The 13959-nt window shown below is 41.7% G+C and overlaps 1 protein-coding gene across 3 annotated transcripts; it reads right to left on the bottom strand.

Moving 5' to 3' along the window:
- Positions 1-6589: 6589 nt before the first annotated feature.
- On the bottom strand, positions 6590-13856 carry mtrf1l (mitochondrial translational release factor 1-like). Of its 3 annotated transcripts, XM_071545096.1 has the most exons (9): positions 12912-13856; positions 12745-12839; positions 11953-12032; positions 11188-11292; positions 10520-10598; positions 9564-9727; positions 9014-9131; positions 8363-8499; positions 6590-7612 (listed from the first exon to the last, which is right to left on the bottom strand). In XM_071545096.1, the coding sequence occupies exons 1-9, from the start codon at positions 13196-13198 to the stop codon at positions 7400-7402; spliced, it is 1278 nt and encodes a 425-aa protein (XP_071401197.1). In that variant the 5' UTR covers positions 13199-13856; the 3' UTR covers positions 6590-7399. The 3 variants fall into 3 exon arrangements, with proteins under 3 accessions (XP_071401197.1, XP_071401194.1, XP_071401195.1); XM_071545093.1 differs by having other exon boundaries at positions 12745-13856; XM_071545094.1 differs by having other exon boundaries at positions 11953-12026; positions 12745-13856.
- Between the last annotated feature and the right edge of the window lie 103 nt (positions 13857-13959).

Genomic DNA, 13959 nt, shown 5'->3' with positions numbered 1-13959 from the left:
TTCACTCAAAAAGTCAGTAAGCCAGTCAGTCAGTCAGTCAGTCAGTCAGTCAGTCAGTCAGTCAGCCAATCAATCGGTCAATCAGCCATACAGTTACTCAGCCAGTTAGTTGTAGAAGGATACTGAAAATAAGCTTAGGCTATATGCATACTGATCTTGGTTTCTTTCAGCAATTTTCCACTCCTATAAGTTCTTCTTCAGTACTTTTCCACCAAACTAAAGTTGATAACCAGTTCCAATTCAATCAGTCAGTCAGCCAGTCAGTCAGCGAGCCTGCAGTCAGCCAGTAGGTCAGTCAATCAGCCATACAGTTACTCAGCCAGTTAGTCATTCAGCCAGTGAGCCAGTCAGCCGGTTAGTCAGTCGGTCACAACCTCAGTTAGCCAGCCAGTCAGTCCATTTCCCAGCCCACTCAGGCCTAAACAGCCTAATCAATAGATAATAAAGACATGAAAGAAAGTCTACAGTGTGTGCTCTCTCTCTCTCTCTTTTTCCATCTTTGCAAGTGTATGCTGCAAGTGTAGAAACACTTTATCTCCCTCCCTCTCTTCTTTTCTCTCTCCTTCCTCCCTCGTTCATTACCTCCCTCCTCTTCCTCTCTCCCTCCATTACCTTCCCCTCTCACCCTTCTCTTTCCTCTCCTCTTCTCCCTCCTTCTCTTCCTCTCTCACTCCTTCTCTTCCTCTCTCACTCCTTCTGTTACCTTCCTCTCAAGTCTCACCCTTCCTCCCCCTCTTCTTCTCCCTCCTTCCCTTCCTCTCCCTTCTTCGTTACCTTCCTCCCTCTTTCCCTCCCTTGTTCCCTTAGTCTCTCTCTCTCTCTCTCCTATATCAGACAGACAGAGGAAGTGTATAAAGAAGAGGAGTGAATGAAAAGACTGCAGATATTGTCTCTCATTGTTCTCAGTGAGCGCTGGAACGCCACCAAACACAAACCAAATGATTGTTCCCATAAAGGAAGCGTGCACACACACACACACACACACACACCAAAATACATGCATGGGTACAATCCAGCTAGCGTTCACAAACACACACACCACGAAATACCGATAATCAGATAAATGTACACACTCAATCTCTCTCATACACACACACACACACACACACTTACCCACCCAATAAAAACTTGACTTCCCTATCGATACCAGCTGCAACAAGACCACATTGCAAAAACGACATAGATAGCAATCAATGAACAAAGAGCAGGTGCAAGTAAGTGAGAGCGAGGAAGTTAAGAGTCCAGGTGTGTGTGTGTGTGTGTGTGTGTGTGTGTGTGTGTGTGTGTGTGTGTGTGTGAGATATGTATAATTAGCCTATATACGCCTTTGCGTGTAAAAGTCTACCCATGGCCCCTGCAGCCATTCACATGAATGAAAGCGAGGCAGAGATAAAAGCTCTTCATCGAGGAGAAACTAATGTGGACGGCAAGTCAAGTGAGAAAGACGGAGGGAAAGAAAGAGGGGGAGGAGAGAAGAAAAAGAAAGGAGGGAGGAAAGAAAAAGAAGAGAGGATGAAGAAAGAGGCATACAGGAGGGGAAAAGGTTGGAAGGAAGGCAGGGGGAGGGAGGGATGAAAAGTGAGAGAGGAGAGAGATGGGAGGGAAAAGGGATGGAATGAAGGCAGGAGGGAAGGAAGGAAAGGGTGGAGGGAGGGAATGAGGGAGAGAAGAAAGAAGAGAGGGTGAGAGAAGGATGAGAGAGGGTGTAAGGAAGGAAGGAAGGAAGGAAAGAAGAAGAAAGGAAGGGAGGGAGGGTGGAAGGAAGAAGGAAGGGAGGGACAAGGAAAGAAAGTAAGGGAGGGAGGGAAGGAAGGACGTAATCAATGAAGGGAGGAAAGAAGGAAAACAGGGAGGGAGAGAGGAAGGAAGGAAGAAGAAGGAAGGAAAGGGAGGGAGGGAAGGAGGGGGAGACATGGGAGGGAGGAAAAGAAGGAATGAAGAGAAGGTGAGGGGAAGGAAGAAGAGAGGGACGCTGGAAGGAAGAAAGGAAGGGGGGACAAGGAAAGAAAGTAAGGGACGGAGGCAGGGATGGAAGTAATCAATGAAAGAAGGAAAGAAGGAATAAAGTAAGGGAGGGAGAGAGGGAGGAAGGAAGAAAGAAAGGAAGTAAGGGCAGAAGTGAGGGAGGGAGGGAGGGAATGAATGAAGGATAGGCTACTCATCCAAGCCAAGTACTGATTTGAGAAAGTGTTGTGGTGTTGATTGAAGATGTGATGCTACACTACTTTGTTCTACAGACAGTTTGTACAGTTTCTCACATATAGCTTAATGACTTGTACACATGTTAATTTAATCAAACAGCCTCCACCTATCTTCCTACCTCAGGCCTTCGATGAGATATCGACCTGCGCCCGAAAGACAGGACAACAGCAATAAATCAGATTAAAATGAGTGTAAAAGCAGCAGCAGGAAAGCAGGAATCTCTGCGACAAGAGGAAGTCAAATGATGATACATGGGCAACATTTAAAAGAAACGGTGAGGGGGGGGAAATATGGTCGGAGAGGGAAATGAGACCAAGTCAATGTGGGAAACACAGTGGACTGTAAGGGAAAAAAGCATGGTGGCATTTTATGGCTAGTTGTGGTTTTCCTTAAAAGCGTCCATCTGCATTACCTCACAATGTTGCCCCAGTTTTACAGCCTGAACAATAACACAAACACCCCCCCCCCCCAATCTTAAGTGTAATCTGGCCTGCCAAGAAGCAATCAATTTCAATCAATGATTCATCAATGGATCAATCAATTTCCAGCTCCCCCAGCTGACTCACTCCTGCATGGTGACAACATGGTGACAACATAGTGACTCAACCTCAACCTCTGCTTCTTCTGGTAACAAAGAAACAGAGTGTCTCTCCGATAGAAACGGTGGCTGGGTGAACTTTTGATTTCATGTACTGCCAGTTTTGTTTGTAGATCCACGTTTTCCTGTTTTGATCCTTCCAAATTGTAGTTCTAAACATTGGACCTGTACTTGATTATGATTTGTTTACGGTCTGCCACTACTGAATGAACATAAAGGAAAAACTGAAAGAAATGACAGCTACTTGGCTCATTTTTGGTCAGCTGTTTGACCGACTACTGTAATTGTTTTATTCTGATTTACTCATCTGACTATTTTCATCTGACTATCTGTTTTGGCTACAGCAGCTTAGAAGCCCGATTAGGGTCATTTTGCTCCACTCCTGATATGGAAATCCATTTCAGATTGTCAGTGAGAGAGAGAGAAAGTGTGAGTGTGTGTTTGAGTCAGCTATGGGTCCCATACTTATTATTTTTTGCGCTGTATAGGTCTATTTCCTGGCCACGTGTGACTGGTTTGTTGATTTGATGCTCTCCTTAGGTATTGTATGAATGGTGTATGTATGTGTGTGTGTGTATACTTTGTTTAATAAGACATTTTTCTGAATCGCCAGAAGCCGGTGGAAAATTCGGCATACAACTGATCCGCCAAGCAGCACTTAACTCCAATAACATCTCAACTTTTAGAATTGGTTCGCTGCCGTTCCCCACGGCATATTTTGGTGGAGAAAGAGGGAGTAGCAGGGTAACCAATAATAAAATGTGAAGTTTTATTAAAGTAAGTGCTGTTTGGTGTATTGGATGCATGCCGAATTGAAGAGTGGTTCCTAACGATTTGTGGAAGTGTTCAGTCATGGTCTTCAGGGTCTGCATCATTGCTGAAAAGCAAGACAGCAATAAATTGCCATTTTTTTTAAATAGGGGTTGGCGTGTTGATCGTCTCGAAGAGAATGGAACGTACCGGGGCCAAGTTGACGATAAAACACTACTGAATCTTAAAGCCTGGGTGAAGTAGCCAACAAGTTAGAAACAACCATCTTCCTGGTACTTTTTTACGAAGCTCTGTCTTCCCACTTACCATATCATAGACGTTAAGGATTATCGGCTCGTTTGCCATCACTGGCATCAGGATTTTCTCCCCCTCCGTCCCGTCTTCTCTTGGTGGGTCTCTCTCTTCCACACGCCCCCCCCTCCTCCTTCCGTGCGAGGTACAAACTCTCGCCTTCCAAAAATAGACCTTACTCCTCTCTCCCTATTTCTGGCACGATTACGGCAGAGGATCCGCTGGACAATTCAATTTCACAACCAGGTGTAAACGGGCTTGAGTTCCGCGGGTAAATTTACCGTCCAACATCTGAGGGGCTTTGTCCAAATCCCCCCGTACGGCAGCGGCGAACAGCTGAGCCAGGCGAGCAGCCGCTTGTCAAAACGAAATGACTTGCTAGCCGCGTTTAGCAACCGAGCTCGAAGTGAAAACGGTGACTTCACGGGGGAAATTTTGAATTCTCTGAGAGGTATTGGCACGGAAATACCGAACAGTCATTTTCCCGAAAGACTTTGTCAAAGAAATGTCATTGTGTTCAGATATCAAAAGGAAATTTCCCCACTGAAAATTACCAGTTCACCTCCTGTGTAGCTAGCTAACGGTAGCGCTGGCAAGCAGGATGCGACTGTTGGGGGAAAATTGGACAGTGAGTGGGCGAGCGGAGGGGGACGATGAGTCCACGCTCGATTAGGCAACCTTGGTACTCTGTTAGCGCACTAGAGGATCATGGGTGATGTAGTTCAACAATGAAGCGTCTTTGCTAAAGGGTTTACCGGAGATAACAGGAGATGATATGAAACTTCAGTGAACCCCGTGGGGATACTGAGCGAACTGACACACCCTTCAAGCTAAAATCTCAAAAATACAAGATGATATCTCAAAGGAAATTAATTTACATTTTTATATTTTCACATACCCCGCTCTCGCTCTCCCTCTCACCCATTTCTCTTAAAATTGCAAACCAAGCCCTGCAACCCCAAACAGCATGAAAAAAGAAAGAAAAATAACTTCATAATGACTTCTGCTGAGACAAAGGTATTAGTTGGTGTATCGTTTAATAGCACTCATTTATGGGCAATGTTTTGTTGCTATCAAAGACATACTGGTCATTACCTTTGACCTTTAAATACATAAAAGGTAGTTACTGCTGTGTGCCTTTGTTGGGCAGATAAACATCACACACACGCACACCATATGCTGTCTGTGGTTTGGTTGTATTTTAATTAGTCCAGTGAAAACCGGTTTGTGACCACTGGTGATATAAAAGACACAATGAGCTGCGGCACAAAGCTCAAATAACATGAAAGAGAGGGGGGTTGATAAGCTGCTGGTAAATATCAACCTGTAATTCAGCCGCTTTGTCAGTTAACAAACCATTGAACTACAATGGAATATGCACTCACGCAAGATAATAAATCATTTAGCAGTGTGCCTTAATGTTGGAATATTTTTCTTTATGTGTATGTACAGTCAGTGTGTTAATGCTGAGACAGCGGACAGAAAATCTGCACCAAACAGTCCACTCCATCTGAATCCCATTCAAATAAACTACAAGTAGAGGAGAGCGGATTAACTGATATTAACAATGCGTGTTCATAATCACAACTGACTAAAAAATGCATTTGTCGACACAGCTGTGAATGTTCTTAACTTGTATATGTAGGCATTGTTATTCATTTTAAACTTCTTTATTGTCTCAGCCATTTTGCATCGTACTGTCTCTTGTGGTCTTTTATTGCTTTCATCAATTGCTTTTTATCTTTGATCCTGTTTTTATATATTTTTTGTACGTGGACGGCTGTTGCGAGATGCCCGCTCTGCTTGCCAAACAAATTTCCCCTCGGGGACAATAAAGTTTTTGATTGATTGAACAGTAACAGAAGCATCATTACAGTCGCTGTGGATAAGAACATCAGCAAAATGCCTGAAATGTAAACGTAACTTTCCTCCATCAGGCTCTCTGGCTCGACCTAGTGGCCTTATTAAAGCAACGCACGCTCTTTGGGGGTTGCAGTGTTTCTACGAGGATTTTTGCTGCGAGGAGGTAACTGAAGTTCAGGGGTCAGAGTTCACTGTTGTTCCCAATAGGGTTCATCTTAGACCAATATTTTTTTAAGGTAAATACCTTTGGATTCTTGGATTAAAGTTACCTATAGCCGATGCGCCTGTGCCACTATACAGTATCTTTCAATTTGACCATTTTCATGCCAGAAAAAAACATGTAAAAATTGCAAGTATTCAGTGTTTCCCCCAGAGTTTTCTTCTTGGCTGGGTGGAAAAGCCTCTGAAACAGCATTTCAACCATCACAGGACACTAAAACTCTCCACTGAAACCCAGACTGATGAAACACTTTCACATACACACACCTATTCAATGGCAGAGAAACACTGGGATACATTACTGCCTTTAAATTAAGTCATTTACAAAAAAACATAACTGAACAATTACATGAATAATTAAAATGTGTAAAGAAAATTCAATTTCACTGCAGGTTTTACAGACTGTTTTCTGTAGCTGTGGTCAGGGAGGAACCTCCATCATGTCAGAGTTGGACAACACTGACATATTATTCACTAAAAGCCAGATATCGGCCCAATAAATTGGCAAATCGATCTATATCGGTCTAACCCTGGTAAATTTCCACCAACTGGAAGCCACTGCTACTGAATGAATTCATGTAGGGACTCTAGAGGACTGGGAGACGACAAACTGCAACAGCAATGTCAAAACTTTAATGTGAGGATGATCACACAGTCAACATACGAGTCCATGAGTCAATCCATCAATCCATGAGTGATTATTATTAAAGCTCAGGCAGGTTTGGAGACATTTTCAAAGTGTCTTTATGATCACTCAGTAGTTCAGTCATTTTATAAGAGACTTTTGTCATTGTGCTGAAATTGCATTTCACTCCTGGACATGTGTATGGATTTAAAAATGGGAATCTGTCTGTATCTGAGATAAAATGGACATTCCTATTGAAATTGATTCCTGGACATTCCTATTGAAGCGTTAAGACTGGATCAACCCCGCTGCACGATATTGACAAATAATCATATTGCTCTCAAAGCAATTATTTTGCTGAATATTGCAGTTGTGATATAAATTGCAAAGAAGTATACAGACACAGATTTTTCAATATTTTAGATTTTTCAGTAAACAGGAAACATTTTTAATGCAAAACTGCGATGTTGTTGCTTAAGGTTTGTTCCATGTGAATACAATGAAAGTTTTTGTTACAATGTGCAATTTTATTTACAGCACCAGAATACCATGTTTAGGAGTCCATTTTGAGCAGCTACCACTGATACAATAATTGCAGCCTCATGCAATTTGGAAATTGAAGTATTTCATATTGCGATTTTCATTTGGATTTTTTTCGATTAATTGAGCAGCGCCACCCCAAAATCCCTCATGGTCCTTTTCTCCCAGTTTTTCTGCTGACTCTGAAGCCTGATAGGAATGAACAATATTCCAAGACAAGGACAACACCTTCACCATGTTTACCATGACAACAGAAGGAAGTTTCCTTCCCACTCAGTCAGACTCGATGCTCAGGACCCCTCCTGCTCATTTTCTCCCAGCAGCTCCATGAGCGTCTCCTGGTTGGAGAAGTCCTGCAGCGAGGAGTTCATGTCTTCCAGCAGGTCCTCTCCCAGCAGGAAGCCCCGGACGTTGTGCGCCGTCATCCCGATCCGGTGGTCCGTTATCCGGTCCTGGGGGAAGTTGTAGGTCCGGATCTTCTCCGATCTGCCTCTGTTGCCAATCTGGAGGACGAGGAGGGGAAACGAGTGAAGTTGCAGTCTGAGGTTGAATTTTATATTCATATGTTTAAATTAGTTATTAGACCCAAGGTACTAGTTACCGACTGGTACCAATCTCCACAGAGTGTCCGATTAGAACAAATTAAATGCTGCGATATGCAGAGATGTCCAAAGAAGTATTTATTAAGGTCTTCACATGCACATTAATTGAATGCACCAGTCAATACAATTGAACTTTGTCTTTAATAAAGATTAGAGCTTGGTTATCTTTGTTCTAAGATTCAAGAAAATGCATTTCATTAAACATGTAGCCAGCATGAGGCTGCTAAATTACACAAGTGCCTGAAGAAGACATTGTAAGACATTGCAAAGAAAAAAAAAATCATGATTATCAGTTTGACAACACTGTTTTCTGCTTAAACGTTTACTATTTCTGCATATCTGTCTCCTAACAACTTTAGACAACAGAAGAACCCAAACACTCATTTGTTGTGTTATAATAATAATGTTGCACAAAAGGAAATCAGGGAGCTGAAAGCAGAAAGGGTTCCTTTATTATTATTTTAATCAGACATGGTGCAAACAGTGCGCAAAATGTGCAAAATGGTGAAAAATATAATTAATAAGTCGTTTAAACAGACAGACAAGTCACTGGATTGGATGATGAGTTACAGGTGTAGACAGGATCTGCATGATGCCTTACATCTGTATTTCTCTTACTTGTATTTTAACTTATAGCTGAATGCGTCCCACCTGTATTTTGCGTTGGTTGTAGCGTTTGCTGGTCTCCTCCTCCAGCCTCATGCTGTACAGTTTGGCTCTCAGCACCTTCATGGCCTTTTCCCTGTTCTTCAGCTGGGACCGTTCCTGCTGGCACTCCGAAACCACGCCTAACACACACACACACACACACACACACACAATTCATTTAGGAGTTCAGACTGATAATGTCTCTTTTTTTCTGTTCCTAAAAGCGCATTGTCCCTTTAACTAAATGGGGAAAACACACACATACACATTTGTATTATTTATGAGGGCATTCCATTAATTTGTACTCATTCCATAACTCTACTATTATTCCTAACCACTAAATGGCTAACACTAACTCATAATCTAACCTTAAACAAGTAAATATGCGCTGCGGTATCTGTGTGAGTGTATTGCACATTAGGTGTAGTTTTATCTATGGATAAGCTGTAAAGCTGTATTTCTGAAGTTTAATAAAGCATAGGCCTTTTTCAGCCAAAAATAAGTTAGAAATGAAGTCTAAAAAAAATGTTAAGTACTGTTGACATTTAGGGATGGACCAAAAGTAGCCCAAATCCAACTCAAATCCCTCTTTCTTAAAACAAACTATAAAATATTGTCTTTCTATGAAAACAGAGAGTCTTTAACAGTGTTTACCTGTGGGCAGATGGACGATTCTCACTGCGCTGTCTGTGGTGTTGACATGTTGGCCTCCAGCTCCGCTCGCCCTCTTAGTCTCTATCCTCAGGTCCTTGGGGTTGATCGTGAACGAGATCTGACAGGGAAACACACACACACACACACACACAATTTTCATCAACATTAACAGCAGACAAGCAGAAGAACAAAACTACTCCCCCACACTGTTGCTTGTAACAACACTGTGTCTTACTTGCGTGGTTAAATCAAGGCTAAACAATATTCAATTCAAATATATTAAGACAACCTGCCTTTCGCATACATACATTCAACACATGCAACAATAAACAGGCAGTGAAGAACAATGCAAGAAAACATAAGGTGAGAGTTTAAAGATCCCTGTGGGGAGTTTGGGTCGTTGTACCAGCAAGTAGGGAAACTCTGATTTTAAATGAGACACTTTTTACTTAGCAGAAGTAGATTTTTACACCAGTACTTATTTTTAAGTAAAATATCAGCAAAGTAACAGTACTTCTACTTGAGTAGGACATTCCAGTAGAAGCCGTACCTCAGTGGGTTGGGGCAGGACAGCCACGGTCATGGTGCTGGTGTGCATGCGCCCCTGTTTCTCGGTCTTGGGGACCCTCTGGACTCGATGGACTCCGGCCTCGAACTTCATCCTCTTGTAGCTCTGAGGGCCGCTGATGCTGGCCGAGGCGTGACGCAGGCCGCCTGGACGCACGCCGCCGGTCAGTACCAATATCAGGATTATTAGTCAATATTTCAAAACACGGATAGTTTTAGGTTAGAAATAGAAATAGTCAAGTCTCAAGTCTAAATGTAGATTACCAAGTCAAGTCCAAGTCCATGTCATTAATGTCAAGTCTCAAGTCTAAATGCCTTTGACTGTGGATTAAACGGAGGTTACGGTGTTCTTTTCTCTCAGCCAGAGGTGTGACCAAGTCAACTTTGCTTGAGTCCCAAGTCAGAGGCACAAGTCTCAAGTCAAGTCCCAAGTCTAAATGTAGATTACCGAGTCAAGTCCAAGTCAAGTCCATGTCATTAATGTCAAGTCTCAAGTCTAAATGTAGAACAGCAAGTCAAGTCAGAACAAATCAAGAGTCCAGTATCAATTTAATATCTTAAAGAAAACTAAATATCTAGGACTTTTCAATGCAATATGGTTTTAATAGGATAAAAACTTGGTAAGAGCATCATGAGTTTGATTTCTATAATCAGCTTCAACTTCAATAAATTCAATCATTCCATACAAATTCAGAAAACAGAATTTAAATTCAGTCGTCTGCTGGAACAAATCTCATCACTTTCAATCTAAATCATTTAAGATAAGATAAGATCTCAAGTCAAGACTTTAGAAACCTTTTCAAGTCATCAAAGTACAAGTCAAAGTCGAAGTTGTGTGTGTGTGTGTGTGTGTGTGTGTGTGTGTGTGTGTGTGTGTGTGTGTGTGTGTGTGTGTGTGTGTGTGTGTGTGTGTGTGTGTGTGTGTGTCCGTCCACTGACCTATTTCGCTGGTCATGTACTCCAGGACGTCGAAGGCCCAGCCGTGGTGCTGAGCGAAGCCCTGGTACATGTCAAACACCTGCAGAGGGGAGAAGAAGAATACTCAGCAAATAATAACATGGATCACCTTCGTTTTAAGGTATTCATTAATAAAAGATGTTATTATTTTTATTATTAATAACAAACGATTTTCTCTCCTTCTTCACTCCCTCTCAATTTCCCACTGTGGCTGTGATGTAGAATTCCATGACTTTCCATAATGAAGTCGGGGCGTTTCCAAGACTTTAAAATATTCTTCCTTCCTGGTTTGTTAATGTTGTTTTTTTCTAAAGGGGCGAACAGTCTGGTTTCCACTACAGTTGGACTGATAACTACAATCTAAAGCAATGAATGTGTGAAACAAAACTGTAAAATATACAGTGTTCTGCTATATTCCTGTAAAGTCACCCGTTTGTAAAATTCCCTGATATTCCCCTGACTTTCTTGGAGGATTTATCAAATTCCCAGACTTTCCCTGCCTGAAATACACCTGTCAAAAACTCTGTGATACTCCACAAATTCCATAACAAAAACACAATTTCCCCGTGCGGATCATTAACATTTAATCTAATATGGTTTTTAGTTTAATGATAATAATAACAATAATAATAATGAGACTTCCTCCAGACCTCGGCGGTGAACAACATGGCCTCCTGACCTCCGACCCCGGCTGTGAGCTCCAGGACGAGGTCGCTCAGGTCCGCCTCCTCCTCAGGGATCAGCAGACCCAGGATCTGATTGGTGCAGCAGGTTGATTGACAGACAGGTAGGCGAGACGGATGTGATAAGTGAGTGAAAGAAGCACAACGAAGAGAGACAGACAGAACAACAAACAGCAAACTGAATCGTCTTCGTTTAGCTTGTGGTTTGATATTAATTACAGTGAAAATACAGCATTGCTTTTAGATTGTATAAACCACGTAATCTATGCTTACAATGGTTACATTTGTCATGAAAAAACATGAAATGCTGATGCTATAGTTAGCCTTTTTGTATATCCTATCGTATTTTTATAAAAAAGGCCTTTTTAACATCTTAATGTAATGTCTGTTTTGCTTAGTATCTTCTTTTAAATCTTTTTATAACATATTTTAAACAAAATGCCTTTTAACACCTTCATGCTGTGTGGGGCTTTTCTGCTTCAGTATGTGTTTGTTTCAGCTCCTTCCTTTGATTACACTTTTACTGCTTACTCTTACCTTTGTTCTATTACTTTATCTATTATCTGCATTCGGTGTTTTACTGTCTGTTTTATTTCCTTCTAGAATTTTATTGTAAAACACATTGTAACCTTGTTAAGAAAGGTGCTGTATAAATAAATATATTATTATAATTTCTATTGTACCAATCCATACTACTCTTGGTAATAGCAAATTAAGCATCATTATTTCTACCTTTTGTCTGAGAGCCTGAATATCTTTCAGACAGTCTTCTCTCTCCAGGTCGGCCAGTTCTCGCAGGTCCGGGTCTTCATCTGTCAGGAGGCACAAAATCATAAAGCCAAAATTTCAACAATGCACTAGGGCTGGGCGATACGGTTGAAATCAATATCATGATAATCATAAGGATTTTTCTTGATATCAGTATATATCACGATATGGTTCATGTATGCAAAATCACGTTAAATAATAAAATTAATGTTCATCTCATTGAACCGAATGGTAATGTGATGTCAAACAAAACAGAAATATTCAAATAATATTCCTACCATACCTCATTTTATGAGAGTTTTTAAGTAAAATTTGCTTGTCATCATCAATTTAGACAGCAGAAATGTGTGTCACAAAATTAAAATATCTTCATATCATCACAATATGATTCCACTGAAAGACGATAAACGATAATATTGAATTATTGCCCAGCCCTACAACGCACCAGGCTTAATATCAAACGCACACACAGGGATTCTGCTGTAACCAACATGTGAGTTTTTCAAATTAAAAAGCAAGCTGGTGGGAAGTGAAATCATTGGTTTCCCTCACGTTTCCCCCAAAATCCAAGTTTAAAGCTGCACTAGGCAAGATTTTTTATGTAAAAATACACCTGTCTTCAATAGATGTAGTATATCCACACAATGGATGTTAAGTCTCAGGATGTCCTGGTGGCTTAGTTGGGACCTTTGACCTTTAAACCAATCAAAACATGGTCACTGTTTTCTGCCTTTGCGTGGCAGCAGTGTGTCTCACCTGTCAGGAGTGACTCGGTCTCAGCGATCTCCTTCTGCTTGTTGTCCAGCTCTCTGATGCTGTGGATGAGCGGAGCCAGCACGGACACTTTGGTCCTCTTGGCCCTCAGCTGCTCCTCGGCCTCCTGCTGCTCCTCCGTCACGCCGCTGCTGACTGTTTTCAAACACTCACTGTACTCCGCCTCCATCCTCTTCAGATAGTCCTGCAGAGACCTTATGGCAAAAAGCTCATCCACTGGGAGTAATTTGGCCACCATCAACGGCGTGCCGGTGTGCAGAGTTCTGGTGATGTTTCGGCATTGACTAGGGGGTTGGTGATGAAGTCCAACACACAGACCAGCTTGGCTGCCTTGTCCAAAGATGACATTTGGCAACTTTTGAAAACAAGGTCTCAGCAGACTAAAGACACACTCCTTTCCTCTGGGAATCAGCTTTGCAGCTCTTCTGTAAGCCATTGAACAAGTAGCTTTGGTTGGAAGGTTTACTATGTGGCACAAATAGATCCTGATATAGCTTGGCCCCGATAGGTCGCGCTAAACTCCATTAAAAAAACTGTCAATTTGATTTGGTCTTGCTCAACAGTAAAGATACATGCTCTATTAAATACGACGAAAGGCCTTTTCTGTATCGTAAGAAGCCACTCTTCAATTCGGTATACATGTAATATACCAAGCAGTACTTTATTTCAATTAAATTTCAACTTTTATAATTGGTTCCCACTGCTCGCTACCGCCCTCTGCAGTGTATTTTGTAGAAGAAGCTTGTGAGAGTAACAGGCGAACCAATACCGAAACGTGGATTCTGATTAAATTAGTATATATATATACATCAATAATAGAGGTAGACAGCTAGCCTGTGTTTCTGTGATGCGGGCCACGGTTCAACCGACAAAACATGTTAACGTCGCTAAGTTAGCTAGCGTTGGTTAGCAAACTAACTTAGCTAAGCCTTGTGATCTTGAGGTAAAATAACAAACCTCCGGCTCCGTTGGGTTTTCCCCGTCAGCAGAAACCTTGGTTTGGCTGTAACGAAACTGCTTTCAGTCGCAAACTGTCATAAGACTGGCTAGAAAATTATCGTTTAGGCTGTTATAGGAATTGCTGCTGCTTTACCACTTTGATGAAGGGCGCAGACATGTTGAATATGACGCACATGCGCAGTCAACATCGCGTCTTCTTCTGCAGATAAAATGACAGCAGACTTCTTCTTCTTCTTC

Source organism: Centroberyx affinis, unplaced genomic scaffold (genome assembly GCF_046629955.1).
Source record: "Centroberyx affinis isolate AG114_WGS23_722 - 3 ecotype Tasmania unplaced genomic scaffold, CSIRO-AGI_Caff_v1 ptg004769l_1, whole genome shotgun sequence".
NCBI classification, from domain to species: Eukaryota; Metazoa; Chordata; class Actinopteri; order Beryciformes; family Berycidae; genus Centroberyx; species Centroberyx affinis.
The sequence above is the reverse complement of the archived record's forward strand: the minus strand, read 5'-3'. Positions and strand labels throughout refer to the sequence as shown.